General features: G+C 53.4%; 1 protein-coding gene across 1 annotated transcript in view; it reads left to right on the top strand.

Moving 5' to 3' along the window:
- LOC106594146 (DNA topoisomerase 3-alpha-like) overlaps window positions 1-19,651 on the top strand; it is a 65,742-nt gene that overhangs the window by 30,391 nt on the left and 15,700 nt on the right. Inside the window, 7 exon segments of the mRNA XM_045714005.1 lie at window positions 6,165-6,239; window positions 6,695-6,777; window positions 10,415-10,468; window positions 10,470-10,623; window positions 13,541-13,726; window positions 14,498-14,627; window positions 15,800-15,913. Of these exon segments, the coding sequence (XP_045569961.1) occupies window positions 6,165-6,239; window positions 6,695-6,777; window positions 10,415-10,468; window positions 10,470-10,623; window positions 13,541-13,726; window positions 14,498-14,627; window positions 15,800-15,913 (796 nt within the window).

Below are 19,651 nucleotides of genomic sequence, written 5' to 3' on the forward strand. Positions count from 1 at the left end.
AGGGGGTCTGTCTGTCTGTAGTGGTCTACCAGATCTGTATGGAGGTAGGAGGGGGGTCTGTCTGTCTGTCTAGTGGTCTACCAGATCTGTATGGAGGTAGGAGGGGGTCTGTCTGTCTAGTGGTCTACCAGATCTGTATGGAGGTAGGAGGGGGTCTGTCTGTCTGTCTAGTGGTCTACCAGATCTGTATGGAGGTAGGAGGGGGGTCTGTCTGTCTAGTGGTCTACCAGATCTGTATGGAGGTAGGAGGGGGGTCTGTCTGTCTGTCTAGTGGTCTACCAGATCTGTATGGAGGTAGGAGGGGGTCTGTCTGTCTCAGTGGTCTACCAGATCTGTATGGAGGTAGGAGGGGGGTCTGTCTGTCTGTCTAGTGGTCTACCAGATCTGTATGGAGGTAGGAGGGGGTCTGTCTGTCTGTCTAGTGGTCTACCAGATCTGTATGGAGGTAGGAGGGGGTCTGTCTGTCTAGTGGTCTACCAGATCTGTATGGAGGTAGGAGGGGGTCTGTCTGTCTGTCTAGTGGTCTACCAGATCTGTATGGAGGTAGGAGGGGGGTCTGTCTGTCTAGTGGTCTACCAGATCTGTATGGAGGTAGGAGGGGGGTCTGTCTGTCTAGTGGTCTACCAGATCTGTATGGAGGTAGGAGGGGGGTCTGTCTGTCTAGTGGTCTACCAGATCTGTATGGAGGTAGGAGGGGGTCTGTCTGTCTGTCTAGTGGTCTACCAGATCTGTATGGAGGTAGGAGGGGGGTCTGTCTGTCTAGTGGTCTACCAGATCTGTATGGAGGTAGGAGGGGGTCTGTCTGTCTGTCTAGTGGTCTACCAGATCTGTATGGAGGTAGGAGGGGGTCGTCTGTCTGTCTAGTGGTCTACCAGATCTGTATGGAGGTAGGAGGGGGTCTGTCTGTCTAGTGGTCTACCAGATCTGTATGGAGGTAGGAGGGGGGTCTGTCTGTCTAGTGGTCTACCAGATCTGTATGGAGGTAGGAGGGGGGGTCTGTCTGTCTGTCTAGTGGTCTACCAGATCTGTATGGAGGTAGGAGGGGGTCTGTCTGTCTGTCTAGTGGTCTACCAGATCTGTATGGAGGTAGGAGGGGGGTCTGTCTGTCTGTCTAGTGGTCTACCAGATCTGTATGGAGGTAGGAGGGGGTCTGTCTGTCTAGTGGTCTACCAGATCTGTATGGAGGTAGGAGGGGGTCTGTCTGTCTAGTGGTCTACCAGATCTGTATGGAGGTAGGAGGGGGCGTCTGTCTGTCTAGTGGTCTACCAGATCTGTATGGAGGTAGGAGGGGGGTCTGTCTGTCTGTCTAGTGGTCTACCAGATCTGTATGGAGGTAGGAGGGGGGTCTGTCTGTCTAGTGGTCTACCAGATCTGTATGGAGGTAGGAGGGGGTCTGTCTGTCTAGTGGTCTACCAGATCTGTATGGAGGTAGGAGGGGGTCTGTCTGTCTAGTGGTCTACCAGATCTGTATGGAGGTAGGAGGGGGTCTGTCTGTCTAGTGGTCTACCAGATCTGTATGGAGGTAGGAGGGGGGGTCTGTCTGTCTAGTGGTCTACCAGATCTGTATGGAGGTAGGAGGGGGGTCTGTCTGTCTAGTGGTCTACCAGATCTGTATGGAGGTAGGAGGGGGGTCTGTCTGTCTGTCTAGTGGTCTACCAGATCTGTATGGAGGTAGGAGGGGGGTCTGTCTGTCTGTCTAGTGGTCTACCAGATCTGTATGGAGGTAGGAGGGGGTCTGTCTGTCTGTCTAGTGGTCTACCAGATCTGTATGGAGGTAGGAGGGGGTCTGTCTGTCTGTCTGTCTAGTGGTCTACCAGATCTGTATGGAGGTAGGAGGGGGGTGTCTGTCTGTCTAGTGGTCTACCAGATCTGTATGGAGGTAGGAGGGGGTCTGTCTGTCTGTCTAGTGGTCTACCAGATCTGTATGGAGGTAGGAGGGGGGTCTGTCTGTCTGTCTAGTGGTCTACCAGATCTGTATGGAGGTAGGAGGGGGGTCTGTCTGTCTGTCTAGTGGTCTACCAGATCTGTATGGAGGTAGGAGGGGGGTCTGTCTGTCTAGTGGTCTACCAGATCTGTATGGAGGTAGGAGGGGGGTCTGTCTGTCTAGTGGTCTACCAGATCTGTATGGAGGTAGGAGGGGGTCTGTCTGTCTGTCTAGTGGTCTACCAGATCTGTATGGAGGTAGGAGGGGGTCTGTCTGTCTGTCTAGTGGTCTACCAGATCTGTATGGAGGTAGGAGGGGGTCTGTCTGTCTAGTGGTCTACCAGATCTGTATGGAGGTAGGAGGGGGGTCTGTCTGTCTAGTGGTCTACCAGATCTGTATGGAGGTAGGAGGGGGGGTCTGTCTGTCTAGTGGTCTACCAGATCTGTATGGAGGTAGGAGGGGGTCTGTCTGTCTGTCTAGTGGTCTACCAGATCTGTATGGAGGTAGGAGGGGGGTCTGTCTGTCTGTCAGTGGTCTACCAGATCTGTATGGAGGTAGGAGGGGGGCTGTCTGTCTGTCTAGTGGTCTACCAGATCTGTATGGAGGTAGGAGGGGGGTCTGTCTGTCTGTCTAGTGGTCTACCAGATCTGTATGGAGGTAGGAGGGGGTCTGTCTGTCTAGTGGTCTACCAGATCTGTATGGAGGTAGGAGGGGGTCTGTCTGTCTAGTGGTCTACCAGATCTGTATGGAGGTAGGAGGGGGTCTGTCTGTCTAGTGGTCTACCAGATCTGTATGGAGGTAGGAGGGGGGGTCTGTCTGTCTAGTGGTCTACCAGATCTGTATGGAGGTAGGAGGGGGGGTCTGTCTGTCTAGTGGTCTACCAGATCTGTATGGAGGTAGGAGGGGGGCTGTCTGTCTGTCTAGTGGTCTACCAGATCTGTATGGAGGTAGGAGGGGGTCTGTCTGTCTGTCTAGTGGTCTACCAGATCTGTATGGAGGTAGGAGGGGGGTCTGTCTGTCTAGTGGTCTACCAGATCTGTATGGAGGTAGGAGGGGGGTCTGTCTGTCTGTCTAGTGGTCTACCAGATCTGTATGGAGGTAGGAGGGGGGTCTGTCTGTCTAGTGGTCTACCAGATCTGTATGGAGGTAGGAGGGGGTCTGTCTGTCTGTCTAGTGGTCTACCAGATCTGTATGGAGGTAGGAGGGGGTCTGTCTGTCTAGTGGTCTACCAGATCTGTATGGAGGTAGGAGGGGGTCTGTCTGTCTGTCTAGTGGTCTACCAGATCTGTATGGAGGTAGGAGGGGGTCTGCCTGTCTGTCTAGTGGTCTACCAGATCTGTATGGAGGTAGGAGGGGGTCTGTCTGTCTAGTGGTCTACCAGATCTGTATGGAGGTAGGAGGGGGTCTGTCTGTCTGTCTAGTGGTCTACCAGATCTGTATGGAGGTAGGAGGGGGGTCTGTCTGTCTGTCTAGTGGTCTACCAGATCTGTATGGAGGTAGGAGGGGGGGTCTGTCTGTCTAGTGGTCTACCAGATCTGTATGGAGGTAGGAGGGGGGTCTGTCTGTCTGTCTAGTGGTCTACCAGATCTGTATGGAGGTAGGAGGGGGGTCTGTCTGTCTAGTGGTCTACCAGATCTGTATGGAGGTAGGAGGGGGGTCTGTCTGTCTGTCTAGTGGTCTACCAGATCTGTATGGAGGTAGGAGGGGGTCTGTCTGTCTAGTGGTCTACCAGATCTGTATGGAGGTAGGAGGGGGGTCTGTCTGTCTAGTGGTCTACCAGATCTGTATGGAGGTAGGAGGGGGTCTGTCTGTCTGTCTAGTGGTCTACCAGATCTGTATGGAGGTAGGAGGGGGGTCTGTCTGTCTGTCTAGTGGTCTACCAGATCTGTATGGAGGTAGGAGGGGGGTCTGTCTGTCTAGTGGTCTACCAGATCTGTATGGAGGTAGGAGGGGGGTCTGTCTGTCTAGTGGTCTACCAGATCTGTATGGAGGTAGGAGGGGGGTCTGTCTGTCTGTCTAGTGGTCTACCAGATCTGTATGGAGGTAGGAGGGGGGTCTGTCTGTCTAGTGGTCTACCAGATCTGTATGGAGGTAGGAGGGGGGTCTGTCTGTCTAGTGGTCTACCAGATCTGTATGGAGGTAGGAGGGGGGTCTGTCTGTCTGTCTAGTGGTCTACCAGATCTGTATGGAGGTAGGAGGGGGTCTGTCTGTCTGTCTAGTGGTCTACCAGATCTGTATGGAGGTAGGAGGGGGGTCTGTCTGTCTAGTGGTCTACCAGATCTGTATGGAGGTAGGAGGGGGGTCTGTCTGTCTAGTGGTCTACCAGATCTGTATGGAGGTAGGAGGGGGGTCTGTCTGTCTAGTGGTCTACCAGATCTGTATGGAGGTAGGAGGGGGGGTCTGTCTGTCTAGTGGTCTACCAGATCTGTATGGAGGTAGGAGGGGGTCTGTCTGTCTGTCTAGTGGTCTACCAGATCTGTATGGAGGTAGGAGGGGGGTCTGTCTGTCTAGTGGTCTACCAGATCTGTATGGAGGTAGGAGGGGGGTCTGTCTGTCTAGTGGTCTACCAGATCTGTATGGAGGTAGGAGGGGGGTCTGTCTGTCTGTCTAGTGGTCTACCAGATCTGTATGGAGGTAGGAGGGGGTCTGTCTGTCTAGTGGTCTACCAGATCTGTATGGAGGTAGGAGGGAGGTCTGTCTGTCTGTCTAGTGGTCTACCAGATCTGTATGGAGGTAGGAGGGGGTCTGTCTGTCTAGTGGTCTACCAGATCTGTATGGAGGTAGGAGGGGGGTCTGTCTGTCTGTCTAGTGGTCTACCAGATCTGTATGGAGGTAGGAGGGGGGGTCTGTCTGTCTAGTGGTCTACCAGATCTGTATGGAGGTAGGAGGGGGTCTGTCTGTCTGTCTAGTGGTCTACCAGATCTGTATGGAGGTAGGAGGGGGGTCTGTCTGTCTGTCTAGTGGTCTACCAGATCTGTATGGAGGTAGGAGGGGGTCTGTCTGTCTAGTGGTCTACCAGATCTGTATGGCGGTAGGAGGGGGGTCTGTCTGTCTAGTGGTCTACCAGATCTGTATGGAGGTAGGAGGGGGTCTGTCTGTCTGTCTAGTGGTCTACCAGATCTGTATGGAGGTAGGAGGGGGGTCTGTCTGTCTAGTGGTCTACCAGATCTGTATGGAGGTAGGAGGGGGGGTCTGTCTGTCTAGTGGTCTACCAGATCTGTATGGAGGTAGGAGGGGGTCTGTCTGTCTAGTGGTCTACCAGATCTGTATGGAGGTAGGAGGGGGTCTGTCTGTCTAGTGGTCTACCAGATCTGTATGGAGGTAGGAGGGGGTCTGTCTGTCTGTCTAGTGGTCTACCAGATCTGTATGGAGGTAGGAGGGGGGTCTGTCTGTCTAGTGGTCTACCAGATCTGTATGGAGGTAGGAGGGGGGGTCTGTCTGTCTAGTGGTCTACCAGATCTGTATGGAGGTAGGAGGGGGTCTGTCTGTCTGTCTAGTGGTCTACCAGATCTGTATGGAGGTAGGAGGGGGTCTGTCTGTCTAGTGGTCTACCAGATCTGTATGGAGGTAGGAGGGGGTCTGTCTGTCTAGTGGTCTACCAGATCTGTATGGAGGTAGGAGGGGGGTCTGTCTGTCTAGTGGTCTACCAGATCTGTATGGAGGTAGGAGGGGGGGTCTGTCTAGTGGTCTACCAGATCTGTATGGAGGTAGGAGTGGGGTCTGTCTGTCTGTCTAGTGGTCTACCAGATCTGTATGGAGGTAGGAGGGGGTCTGTCTGTCTAGTGGTCTACCAGATCTGTATGGAGGTAGGAGGGGGTCTGTCTGTCTAGTGGTCTACCAGATCTGTATGGAGGTAGGAGGGGGGTCTGTCTGTCTGTCTAGTGGTCTACCAGATCTGTATGGAGGTAGGAGGGAGGTCTGTCTGTATGGAGGTAGGAGGAGGGGTCTGTATGGGGGTAGGAGGGGGGTCTGTCTGTATGGAGGTAGGAGGAGGGGTCTGTATGGGGGTAGGAGGGGGGTCTGTCTGTATGGAGGTAGGATGGGGGGTTATAACTAATGTCAGACGTTTAGAGGCGGCTTATAGTAGAGAAATGAACATTTAAAATAGCTCTGGTGGACATTCCTACAGTCAGCATGCCAGTTACACGCTCCCTCAGAACTTGCAGCCCATTTCTCAGCTTAATAATGAAGATGATGATGATGATGATGATGATGATGGGGTAATAACCTGAATTCCTAGGATCCCATAGCAACCGTCACCTCGGTAACCAGTAAACCCAAAAGCAAGTGGAGGCCGCTGCCCCTGGACACAGTGGTGAGGCCATACGCCCTATCTATCTATCTATCTATCTATCTATCTATCTATCTATCTATCTATCTATCTATCTATCTATCTATCTATCTATCTATCTATCTATCTATCTATCTATCTATCTATCTATCTATCTATCTATCTATCTATCTGTCTATCTATCTATCTATCTATCTATCTATCTATCTATCTATCTATCTATCTATCTATCTATCTATCTATCTATCTATCTATCTATCTATCTATCTATCTATCTATCTATCTATCTATCTATCTATCTATCTATCTATCTATCTATCTATCTATCTATCTATCTATCTATCTATCTATCTATCTATCTATCTATCTATCTATCTATCTATCTATCTATCTATCTATCTATCCATAAACACACTGACACACACTCACTTCCTGTCTATTGACCAATGGTCTGCCTGTGTTGTTGTCTGGTCCAATAGGAAATGGAGAAGCTGGTTTCCAGGAAGTTGAGAATCGGCGCCAAAGAGACCATGAAGATCGCTGAGAAACTATACACACAGGGGTGAGGGTTTCCCCTAATCCCTAGTCCCTAAACCCTAGTCCCTAAACCCTAGTCCCTAAACCCTAGTCCCTAAACCCTAGACCCTAAACCCTAGACCCTAGTCCCTAAACCCTAGACCCTAAACCCTAGACCCTAAACCCTAGACCCTAGTCCCTAGTCCCTACTTCTTAGACCCTAAACCCTAGTCCCTAGTCCCTACTTCTTAGACCCTAGTCCCTAAACCCTAGTCCCTAAACCCTAGTCCCTAAACCCTACTCCCTAAACCCTAGACCCTAAACCCTAGTCCCTAAGCCCTAAACCCTAAACCCTAGACCCTAAACCCTAGTCCCTAGTCCCAAACCCTACTCCCTAAACCCTAGACCCTAGTCCCTAAACCCTAGACCCTAGTCCCTAAACCCTAGACCCTAAACCCTAGACCCTAAACCCTAGACCCTAGTCCCTAAACCCTACTCCCTAAACCCTAGACCCTAGTCCCTAAACCCTAGTCCCTAAACCCTAGTCCCTAAACCCTAGTCCCTAAACCCTAGACCCTAGACCCTAAACCCTAGACCCTAGTCCCTAAACCCTACTCCCTAAACCCTAGACCCTAGTCCCTAAACCCTAGACCCTAAACCCTAGACCCTAGACCCTAAACCCTACTCCCTAAACCCTAGTCCCTAAACCTTAGACCCTAAACCCTAGTCCCTAGTCCCTACTTCTTAGACCCTAAACCCTACTCCCTAAACCCTAGACCCTAGACCCTAAACCCTACTCCCTAAACCCTAGACCCTAAGCCCTAGACCCTACTCACTAAACCCTAGACCCTACTCACTACACACAAGACCCTACTCCCTAAACCCTACTCCCTAGACCCTACTCCCTAAACCCTACTCCCTAGACCCTACTCCCTAGACCCTACTCCCTAAACCCTACTCCCTAAACCCTACTCCCTAAACCCTACTCCCTAGACCCTACTCCCTAAACCCTACTCCCTAAACCCTACTCCCTAGACCCTACTCCCTAGACCCTACTCCCTAAGCCCTAGACCCTACTCCCTAAACCCTTGACCCTAGTGGGGGGACGTTAGTGGTTAGTGGGGGACGTTAGTGGGGGACGATAGTGGAGGACGTTAGTGGGGGACGTTAGTGGAGGACGTTATTGGTTAGTGGGGGACGTTAGTGGGGACGTTAGTGGGGGACGTTAGTGGAGGACGTTAGTGGTTAGTGGGGGACGTTAGTGGAGGACGTTAGTGGTTAGTGGGGACGTTAGTGGAGGAGCGTTAGTGGGGGCGTTAGTGGTTAGTGGGGGACGTTAGTGGGGATGTTAGTGGGGGCGTTAGTGGTTAGTGGGGACGTTAGTGGAGGACGTTAGTGGGGGACGTTAGTGGGGACGTTAGTGGAGGACGTTAGTGGGGGGCGTTAGTGGGGACGTTAGTGGAGGACGTTAGTGGAGGACGTTAGTGGGGGCGTTAGTGGTTAGTGGGGGGCGTTAGTGGGGACGTTAGTGGAGGACGTTAGTGGGGACGTTAGTGGGGGACGTTAGTGGTTAGTGGGGACGTTAGTGGGGGCGTTAGTGGGGGACGTTAGTGGTTAGTGGAGGACGTTAGTGGGGGACGTTAGTGGTTAGTGGGGGCGTTAGTGGTTAGTGAGGGACGTTAGTGGGGACGTTAGTGGAGGACGTTAGTGGAGGGCGTTAGTGGGGGCGTTAGTGGTTAGTGGGGACGTTAGTGGGGGCGTTAGTGGAGGGCGTTAGTGGGGGGCGTTAGTGGTTAGTGGGGACGTTAGTGGGGGACGTTAGTGGGGACGTTAGTGGTTAGTGGAGGACGTTAGTGGGGGACGTTAGTGGTTAGTGGGGACGTTAGTGGTTAGTGGGGGACGTTAGTGGAGGACGTTAGTGGTTAGTGGGGACGTTAGTGGAGGACGTTAGTGGGGGACGTTAGTGGAGGACGTTAGTGGGGGGACGTTAGTGGGGGGCGTTAGTGGGGACGTTAGTGGTTAGTGGGGGACGTTAGTGGTTAGTGGGGGACGTTAGTGGGGGCGTTAGTCGTTAGTGGGGACGTTAGTGGAGGACGTTAGTGGTTAGTGGGGACGTTAGTGGAGGACGTTAGTGGTTAGTGGGGGACGTTAGTGGAGGACGTTAGTGGTTAGTGGGGGACGTTAGTGGTTAGTGGGGGGCGTTAGTGGTTAGTGGGGGGCGTTAGTGGGGGACGTTAGTGGGGGCGTTAGTGGTTAGTGGGGGCGTTAGTGGTTAGTGGGGACGTTAGTGGGGACGTTAGTGGTTAGTGGGGACGTTAGTGGAGGACGTTAGTGGTTAGTGGGGACGTTAGTGGGGGCGTTAGTGGAGGACGTTATTTGGGGGACGTTAGTGGGGACGTTAGTGGTTAGTGGGGGGCGTTAGTGGTTAGTGGAGGACGTTAGTGGGGACGTTAGTGGGGACGTTAGTGGTTAGTGGGGAACGTTAGTGGAGGACGTTAGTGGGGACGTTAGTGGTTAGTGGGGGGGCGTTAGTGGGGGCGTTAGTGGGGGACGTTAGTGGTTAGTGGGGACGTTAGTGGGGACGTTAGTGAGGGACGTTAGTGGGGGGATGTTAGTGGTTAGTGGGGGACGTTAGTGGGGGACGTTAGTGGTTAGTGGGGGCGTTAGTGGGGACGTTAGTGGGGGCGTTAGTGGGGGACGTTAGTGGTTAGTGGGGGACGTTAGTGGAGGACGTTAGTGGGGGACGTTAGTGGGGGCGTTAGTGGAGGACGTTAGTGGGGGCGTTAGTGGAGGACGTTAGTGGAGGACGTTAGTCGTTAGTGGGGGCGTTAGTGGGGGACGTTAGTGGTTAGTGGAGGACTTTAGTGGGGGACGTTAGTGCGGGACGTTAGTGGTAAGTGGGGGCGTTAGTGGAGGACGTTAGTGGAGGACGTTAGTTAGTGGGGGACGTTAGTGGGGACGTTAGTGGGGACGTTAGTGGTTAGTGGGGGACGTTAGTGGGGGACGTTAGTGGTTAGTGGGGACGTTAGTGGAGGACGTTAGTGGGGGCGTTAGTGGGGGACGTTAGTGGTTAGTGGGGGCGTTAGTGGAGGGACGTTAGCGGGGACGATAGTGGAGGACGTTAGTGGGGACGTTAGTGGGGGACGTTAGTGGTTAGTGGGGGCGTTAGTGGGGACGTTAGTGGTTAGTGGGGGACGTTAGTGCGGGACGGTTGTGGGGGACGTTAGTGGTTAGTGTGGGACGTTAGTGGGGACGTTAGCGGGGACGTTAGCGGTGGACGATAGCGGGGGACGATAGCGGGGACGTTAGCGGGGGGGACGTTAGCGGAGGACGTTAGCGGGGGACGTTAGCGGAGGACGTTAGCGGGGACGTTAGTGGAGGACGTTAGCGGGGACGTTAGCGGGGACGTTAGCGGGGACGTTAGCGGGGGACGTTAGCGGAGGACGTTAGCGGGGGGACGTTAGTGTCGCAGGTCTGTTAACAAGTTCCCCAGGCTTTTAATCATCTTTCTGTTAACTAGTTACCCTGTATGTTCATCAGTTGTAGAGATAGTGTGTGGTAATATTTTTCTCTCTGTGTGTGTGTGTGTGTGTGTGTGTGTGTGTGTGTGTGTGTGTGTGTGTGTGTGTGTGTGTGTGTGTGTGTGTGTGTGTGTGTGTGTGTGTGTGTGTGTGTGTGTGTAGGTTAATCAGTTATCCGCGGACAGAGACCAACATGTTTCCTAAGGACCTGGCCCTGGGCCCCTGGTGGAGCATCAGACACACAGCCCGCCTGGGGGCCCTTCGCTAGAGGGGTGATGGAGCAGCCAGGGGGTCCCAACCCACGACAGGGCACCAAGACAGATCAGGCTCATCCCCCTATACACCCCATCAAGTACACCAACACACTACAGGTATATATATATACACCAACACACTACAGGTATATATATATACACCATCACACTACAGGTATATATATACACCAACACACTACAGGTGTTATATATATATATATACATACACACTACAGGTATATATATATACACCATCACACTACAGGTATATATATATACACCAACACACTACAGGTATATATATATACACCATCACACTACAGGTATATATATACACCATCACACTACAGGTATATATATATACACCAACACACTACAGGTATATATATATATACACCAACACACTACAGGATATATATATATATATACATACACACTACAGGTATATATATATACACCATCACACTACAGGTATATATATATATATACACCAACACACTACAGGTATATATATATACACCAACACACTACAGGTATATATATATATACACCAACACACTACAGGTATATATATATACACCAACACACTGCAGGTATATATATATATACACCAACACACTGCAGGTATATATATATATACACCAAACACTACAGGTATATATATATATACACCAACACACTACAGGTATATATATATATACACCAACACACTACAGGTATATATATATATACACCAACACACTACAGGTATATATATAGAGCTAGAGAGAGCTAGAGAGAGAGAGCTAGAGATTTTCCTGTGATGTCAAGCAATGTGGCACAGTTTGAAGTCCAACTTAGTGTATGTAAACTTCTGACCCACTGGAATCCTGGCTAGATCGGTTAGTGTTACTGAGTGGACTATCCCGGCTAGATCGGTTAGTGTTACTGAGTGGACTATCCTGGCTAGATCGGTTAGTGTTACTGAGTGGACTATCCTGGCTAGATCGGTTAGTGTTACTGAGTGGACTATCCTGGCTAGATCTGTTAGTGTTACTGAGTGGACTATCCTGGCTAGATCGGTTAGTGTTACTGAGTGGACTATCCTGGCTAGATCGGTTAGTGTTACTGAGTGGACTATCCTGGCTAGATCGGTTAGTGTTACTGAGTGGACTATCCTGGCTAGATCGGTTAGTGTTACTGAGTGGACTATCCTGGCTAGATCGGTTAGTGTTACTGAGTGGACTATCCTGGCTAGATCTGTTAGTGTTACTGAGTGGACTATCCTGGCTAGATCGGTTAGTGTTACTGAGTGGACTATCCTGGCTAGATCGGTTAGTGTTACTGAGTGGACTATCCTGGCTAGATCGGTTAGTGTTACTGAGTGGACTATCCTGGCTAGATCGGTTAGTGTTACTGAGTGGACTATCCTGGCTAGATCGGTTAGTGTTACTGAGTGGACTATCCTGGCTAGATCGGTTAGTGTTACTGAGTGGACTATCCTGGCTAGATCGGTTAGTGTTACTGAGTGGACTATCCTGGCTAGATCGGTTAGTGTTACTGAGTGGACTATCCCGGCTAGATCGGTTAGTGTTACTGAGTGGACTATCCTGGCTAGATCGGTTAGTGTTACTGAGTGGACTATCCTGGCTAGATCGGTTAGTGTTACTGAGTGGACTATCCTGGCTGGATCGGGTTAGTGTTACTGAGTGGACTATCCTGGCTAGATCGGTTAGTGTCGCTGAGTGGACTATCCTGGCTAGATCGGGTTAGTGTCGCTGAGTGGACTATCCTGGCTAGATCGGTTAGTGTTACTGAGTGGACTATCCTGGCTAGATCTGTTAGTGTTACTGAGTGGACTATCCTGGCTAGATCGGTTAGTGTTACTGAGTGGACTATCCTGGCTAGATCGGTTAGTGTTACTGAGTGGACTATCCTGGCTAGATCGGGTTAGTGTTACTGAGTGGACTATCCTGGCTAGATCGGTTAGTGTTACTGAGTGGACTATCCTGGCTAGATCGGGTTAGTGTTACTGAGTGGACTATCCTGGCTAGATCGGTTAGTGTTACTGAGTGGATTATCCTGGCTAGATCGGGTAAACGGTGGTTAGTGTTACTGAGTGGACTATCCTGGCTAGATCGGTTAGTGTTACTGAGTGGACTATCCTGGCTAGATCGGTTAGTGTTACTGAGTGGACTATCCTGGCTAGATCGGTTAGTGTTACTGAGTGGACTATCCTGGCTAGATCTGTTAGTGTTACTGAGTGGACTATCCTGGCTAGATCGGTTAGTGTTACTGAGTGGACTATCCTGGCTAGATCGGTTAGTGTTACTGAGTGGACTATCCTGGCTAGATCGGTTAGTGTTACTGAGTGGACTATCCTGGCTAGATCGGTTAGTGTTACTGAGTGGACAATCCTGGCTAGATCGGTTAGTGTTACTGAGTGGACAATCCTGGCTAGATCGGTTAGTGTTACTGAGTGGACTATCCTGGCTAGATCGGTTAGTGTTACTGAGTGGACTATCCTGGCTAGATCGGTTAGTGTTACTGAGTGGACTATCCTGGCTAGATCGGTTAGTGTTACTGAGTGGACTATCCTGGCTAGATCGGTTAGTGTTACTGAGTGGACTATCCTGGCTAGATCGGTTAGTGTTACTGAGTGGACTATCCTGGCTAGATCGGTTAGTGTTACTGAGTGGACTATCCTGGCTGGATCGGTTAGTGTTACTGAGTGGACTATCCTGGCTAGATCTGTTAGTGTCGCTGAGTGGACTATCCTGGCTAGATCGGTTAGTGTTACTGAGTGTACTATCCTGGCTAGATCGGTTAGTGTTACTGAGTGGACTATCCTGGCTAGATCGGTTAGTGTTACTGAGTGGACTATCCTGGCTAGATCGGTTAGTGTTACTGAGTGGACTATCCTGGCTAGATCGGTTAGTGTTACTGAGTGGACTATCCTGGCTAGATCGGTTAGTGTTACTGAGGTGTACTATCCTGGCTAGATCTGTAAAACAGTGCTATGTTGCTTGATCTGAAATGTGTTTACTGTCTCCAGGGCAACGAGCAGCGTGTGTATGAGTTCATCGTGCGTCACTTCCTGGCGTGCGTATCCCTTGATGCTGTGGGGCAGGAAACGGTGGTTGAGGTGGAAATCGCTCACGAGAGGTTCTCCGCTAACGGCCTCATGATCATCAGGAGGAACTACCTGGACGTGTACCCCTACGACCGCTGGAGCACTAAGGTGGGGGGGTCATTTACCACGAGGGTCCCGCTGTGAACCCCTGGGGGACTCCACATCATGTTGAATATATGAGGGTCCCGTTGTGATCCCCTGGGGGACTCCACATCATGTTGAATATATGAGGGTCCCTGCTAGATCCCCTGGGGACTCCACATCATGTTGAATATATGAGGGTCCCGCTGTGAACCCCTGGGGGACTCCACATCATGTTGAATATATGAGGGTCCCGTTGCTGATCCCCTGGGGGACTCCACATCATGTTGAATATATGAGGGTCCCGTTGTGATCCCCCTGGGGGACTCCACATCATGTTGAATATATGAGGGTCCCGTTGTGATCCCCCTGGGGGACTCCACATCATGTTGAATATATGAGGGTCCCGTTGGATCCCCTGGGGGACTCCACATCATGTTGAATATATGAGGGTCCCGTTGTGATCCCCTGGGGGACTCCACATCATGTTGAATATATGAGGGTCCCGTTGTGATCCCCTGGGGCACTCCACATCATGTTGAATATATGAGGGTCCCGCTGTGATCCCCTGGGGGACTCCACATCATGTTGAATATATGAGGGTCCCGCTGTGATCCCCTGGGGGACTCCACATCATGTTGAATATATGAGGGTCCCGCTGTGAACCCCTGGGGGACTCCACATAATGTTTGTTTGTTAATCTGATTGTGTGTGTGTGTGTGTGTGTGTGTGTGTGTGTGTGTGTGTGTGTGTGTGTGTGTGTGTGTGTGTGTGTGTGTGTGTGTGTGTGTGTTGCAGGTGATCCCAGTGTATGAACAGGGAAGCCAGTTTCAGCCATCAGCCATAGAGATGTTGGATGGACAGACCTCTCCTCCTCAACTCCTCACAGAGGCAGACCTCATATCACTGATGGAGAAACACGGAATCGGTATACACACACACACACACACACACACACACACACACACACACACACACACACACACACACACACACACAGCTGACTATCAGGGGAACTGTTAGCGGTTAACTGCAGTGTGTTAGTGGGTAACTGCAGTGTGTTAGTGGGTAACTGCAGTGTGTTAGTGGGTAACTGCAGTGTGTTAGTGGGTAACTGCAGTGTGTTAGTGGGTAACTGCAGTGTGTTAGTGGGTAACTGCAGTCTGTTAGTGGGTAACTGCAGTGTGTTAGTGGGTAACTGCAGTGTGTTAGTGGGTAACTGCAGTGTGTTGTGGGTAACTGCAGTGTGTTAGTGGGTAACTGCAGTGTGTTAGTGGGTAACTGCAGTGTGTTAGTGGGTAACTGCAGTGTGTTAGTGGGTAACTGCAGTGTGTTAGTGGGTAACTGCAGTGTGTTAGTGGGTAACTGCAGTGTCTTGCGGGTAACTGCAGTGTGTTGCGGGTAACTGCAGTGTGTTGCGGGTAACTGCAGTGTGTTGCGGGTAACTGCAGTGTGTTAGTGGGTAACTGCAGTGTGTTAGTGGGTAACTGCAGTGTGTTAGTGGGTAACTGCAGTGTGTTGTGGGTAACTGCAGTGTGTTGTGGGTAACTGCAGTGTGTTAGTGGGTAACTGCAGTGTGTTAGTGGGTAACTGCAGTGTGTTAGTGGGTAACTGCAGTGTGTTAGTGGGTAACTGCAGTGTGTTAGTGGGTAACTGCAGTGTGTTAATGGGTAACTGCAGTGTGTTAATGGGTAACTGCAGTGTGTTGTGGGTAACTGCAGTGTGTTGTGGGTAACTGCAGTGTGTTAGTGGGTAACTGCAGTGTGTTAGCGGGTAACTGCAGTGTGTTAGCGGGTAACTGCAGTGTGTTAGTGGGTAACTGCAGTGTGTTGTGGGTAACTGCAGTGTGTTGTGGGTAACTGCAATGTGTTAGTGGGTAACTGCAGCGTGTTGTGGGTAACTGCAGTGTGTTGTGGGTAACTGCAGTGTGTTGTGGGTAAATGCAGTGTGTTGTGGGTAAATGCAGTGTGTTGTGGGTAAATGCAGTGTGTTGTGGGTAACTGCAGTGTGTTGTGGGTAACTGCAGTGTGTTAGTAGGTAACTGCAGTGTGTTGTGGGTAACTGCAGTGTGTTGTGGGTAACTGCAGTGTGTTTTAACAGGTACGGATGCTACCCACGCAGATCACATTGAGACCATAAAGAGCCGTATGTACGTCGGACTAACAGCTGATCAGAGGTTTCTACCAGGAGAACTGGGGATGGGACTGGTGGAGGGTGAGTACTGGGGGACTGGTGGAGGGTAGGTACTGGGGGGACTGGGACTGGTGGAGGGTGAGTACTGGGGGGACTGGTGGAGGGTAGGTACTGGGGGAAGGGACTGGTGGAGGGTAGGTACTGGGGGGACTGGTGGAGGGTACTGGGGGACGGGACTGGTGGAGGGTAGGTACTGGGGGAAGGGACTGGTGGAGGGTAGGTACTGGGGGAAGGGACTGGTGGAGGGTAGGTACTGGGGGAAGGGACTGGTGGAGGGTAGGTACTGGGGGGAAGGGACTGGTGGAGGGTAGGTACTGGGGGAAGGGACTGGTGGAGGGTAGGTACTGGGGGGACTGGTGGAGGGTAGGTACTGGGGAAGGGACTGGTGGAGGGTAGGTACTGGGGGAAGGGACTGGTGGAGGGTAGGTACTGGGGGATGGGACTGGTGGAGGGTAGGTACTGGGGGGACTGGTGGAGGGTAGGTACTGGGGGAAGGGACTGGTGGAGGGTAGGTACTGGGGGAAGGGACTGGTGGAGGGTAGGTACTGGGGGGACTGGTGGAGGGTAGGTACTGGGGGGACTGGTGGAGGGTAGGTACTGGGGGGACTGGTGGAGGGTAGGTACTGGGGGACTGGTGGAGGGTAGGTACTGGGGGACTGGTGGAGGGTAGGTACTGGGGGAAGGGACTGGTGGAGGGTAGGTACTGGGGATGGGACTGGTGGAGGGTAGGTACTGGGGGAAGGGACTGGTGGAGGGTAGGTACTGGGGGACTGGTGGAGGGTAGGTACTGGGGGACTGGTGGAGGGTAGGTACTGGGGGAAGGGACTGGTGGAGGGTAGGTACTGGGGGAAGGGACTGGTGGAGGGTAGGTACTGGGGGATGGGACTGGTGGAGGGTAGGTACTGGGGGAAGGGACTGGTGGAGGGTAGGTACTGGGGGAAGGGACTGGTGGAGGGTAGGTACTGGGGGAAGGGACTGGTGGAGGGTAGGTACTGGGGGATGGGACTGGTGGAGGGTAGGTACTGGGGGAAGGGACTGGTGGAGGGTAGGTACTGGGGGAAGGGACTGGTGGAGGGTAGGTACTGGGGGAAGGGACTGGTGGAGGGTAGGTACTGGGGGAAGGGACTGGTGGAGGGTAGGTACTGGGGGAAGGGACTGGTGGAGGGTAGGTACTGGGGGAAGGGACTGGTGGAGGGTAGGTACTGGGGGAAGGGACTGGTGGAGGGTAGGTACTGGGGGAAGGGACTGGTGGAGGGTAGGTACTGGGGGAAGGGACTGGTGGAGGGTAGGTACTGGGGGAAGGGACTGGTGGAGGGTAGGTACTGGGGGAAGGGACTGGTGGAGGGTAGGTACTGGGGGGACTGGTGGAGGGTAGGTACTGGGGGGAAGGGACTGGTGGAGGGTAGGTACTGGGGGGACTGGTGGAGGGTAGGTACTGGGGGACTGGTGGAGGTTAGGTACTGGGGGGACTGGTGGAGGGTAGGTACTGGGGGACGGGACTGGTGGAGGGTAGGTACTGGGGGGAAGGGACTGGTGGAGGGTAGGTGCTGGGGGACGGGACTGGTGGAGGGTAGGTACTGGGGGACTGGTGGAGGGTAGGTACTGGGGGGGACTGGTGGAGGGTAGGTACTGGGGGAAGGGACTGGTGGAGGGTAGGTACTGGGGGAAGGGGGGTGGAGGGTAGGTACTGGGGGAAGGGACTGGTGGAGGGTAGGTACTGGGGGGATGGGACTGGTGGAGGGTAGGTACTGGGGGACTGGTGGAGGGTAGGTACTGGGGGAAGGGACTGGTGGAGGGTGAGTACTGGGGGAAGGGACTGGTGGAGGGTAGGTACTGGGGGAAGGGACTGGTGGAGGGTAGGTACTGGGGGACTGGTGGAGGGTAAGTACTGGGGGGATGGGACTGGTGGAGGGTAGGTACTGGGGAAGGGACTGGTGGAGGGTACTGGGGGAAGGGACTGGTGGAGGGTAGGTACTGGGGGAAGGGACTGGTGGAGGGTAGGTACTGGGGGAAGGGACTGGTGGAGGGTAGGTACTGGGGGGAAGGGACTGGTGGAGGGTAGGTACTGGGGGGACTGGTGGAGGGTAGGTACTGGGGGAAGGGACTGGTGGAGGGTAGGTACTGGGGGATGGGACTGGTGGAGGGTAGGTACTGGGGGGACTGGTGGAGGGTAGGTACTGGGGGAAGGGACTGGTGGAGGGTAGGTACTGGGGGAAGGGACTGGTGGAGGGTAGGTACTGGGGGAAGGGACTGGTGGAGGGTAGGTACTGGGGGGATGGGACTGGTGGAGGGTAGGTACTGGGGGAAGGGACTGGTGGAGGGTAGGTACTGGGGGAAGGGACTGGTGGAGGGTAGGTACTGGGGGAAGGGACTGGTGGAGGGTAGGTACTGGGGGGACTGGTGGAGGGTAGGTACTGGGGGAAGGGACTGGTGGAGGGTACTGGGGGAAGGGACTGGTGGAGGGTAGGTACTGGGGGAAGGGACTGGTGGAGGGTAGGTACTGGGGGAAGGGACTGGTGGAGGGTATGTACTGGGGGAAGGGACTGGTGGAGGGTAGGTACTGGGGGGACTGGTGGAGGGTAGGTACTGGGGGGAAGGGACTGGTGGAGGGTAGGTACTGGGGGAAGGGACTGGTGGAGGGTAGGTACTGGGGGAAGGGACTGGTGGAGGGTAGGTACTGGGGGAAGGGACTGGTGGAGGGTAGGTACTGGGGGGGATGGGACTGGTGGAGGGTAGGTACTGGGGGGACTGGGGGAGGGTAGGTACTGGGGGGACTGGATGGAGGGTAAGTACTGGGGGACTGGTGGAGGGTAGGTACTGGGGGATGGGACTGGTGGAGGGTACTGGGGGAAGGGACTGGTGGAGGGTAGGTACTGGGGGACTGGTGGAGGGTAGGTACTGGGGGATTGGTGGAGGGTAGGTACTGGGGGAAGGGACTGGTGGAGGGTAGGTACTGGGGGGATGGGACTGGTGGAGGGTAAGTACTGGGGGGGGCTGGTGGAGGGTAGGTACTGGGGGGATGGGACTGGTGGAGGGTAGGTACTGGGGGGACTGGTGGAGGGTAGGTACTGGGGATGGGACTGGTGGAGGGTAGTTACTGGGGGGACTGGTGGAGGGTAGGTACTGGGGGGACTGGGGGAGGGTAGGTACTGGGGGAAGGGACTGGTGGAGGGTAGGTACTGGGGGATGGGACTGGTGGAGGGTAGGTACTGGGGGACTGGTGGAGGGTAGGTACTGGGGAAGGGACTGGTGGAGGGTAGGTACTGGGGGGATGGGACTGGTGGAGGGTAGGTACTGGGGGAAGGGACTGGTGGAGGGTAGGTACTGGGGAAGGGACTGGTGGAGGGTAGGTACTGGGGGAAGGGACTGGTGGAGGGTAGGTACTGGGGGGAAGGGACTGGTGGAGGGTAGGTACTGGGGGGAAGGGACTGGTGGAGGGTAGGTACTGGGGGGGACTGGTGGAGGGTAGGTACTGGGGGAAGGGACTGGTGGAGGGTAGGTACTGGGGGGAAGGGACTGGTGGAGGGTAGGTACTGGGGGAAGGGACTGGTGGAGGGTAGGTACTGGGGGAAGGGACTGGTGGAGGGTAGGTACTGGGGGGGACTGGTGGAGGGTAGGTACTGGGGGAAGGGACTGGTGGAGGGTAGGTACTGGGGGGAAGGGACTGGTGGAGGGTAGGTACTGGGGGAAGGGACTGGTGGAGGGTAGGTACTGGGGGAAGGGACTGGTGGAGGGTAGGTACTGGGGGAAGGGACTGGT

The sequence above is a fragment of the Salmo salar genome, unplaced genomic scaffold (genome assembly GCF_905237065.1).
Source record: "Salmo salar unplaced genomic scaffold, Ssal_v3.1, whole genome shotgun sequence".
Classification (NCBI taxonomy): Eukaryota; Metazoa; Chordata; class Actinopteri; order Salmoniformes; family Salmonidae; genus Salmo; species Salmo salar.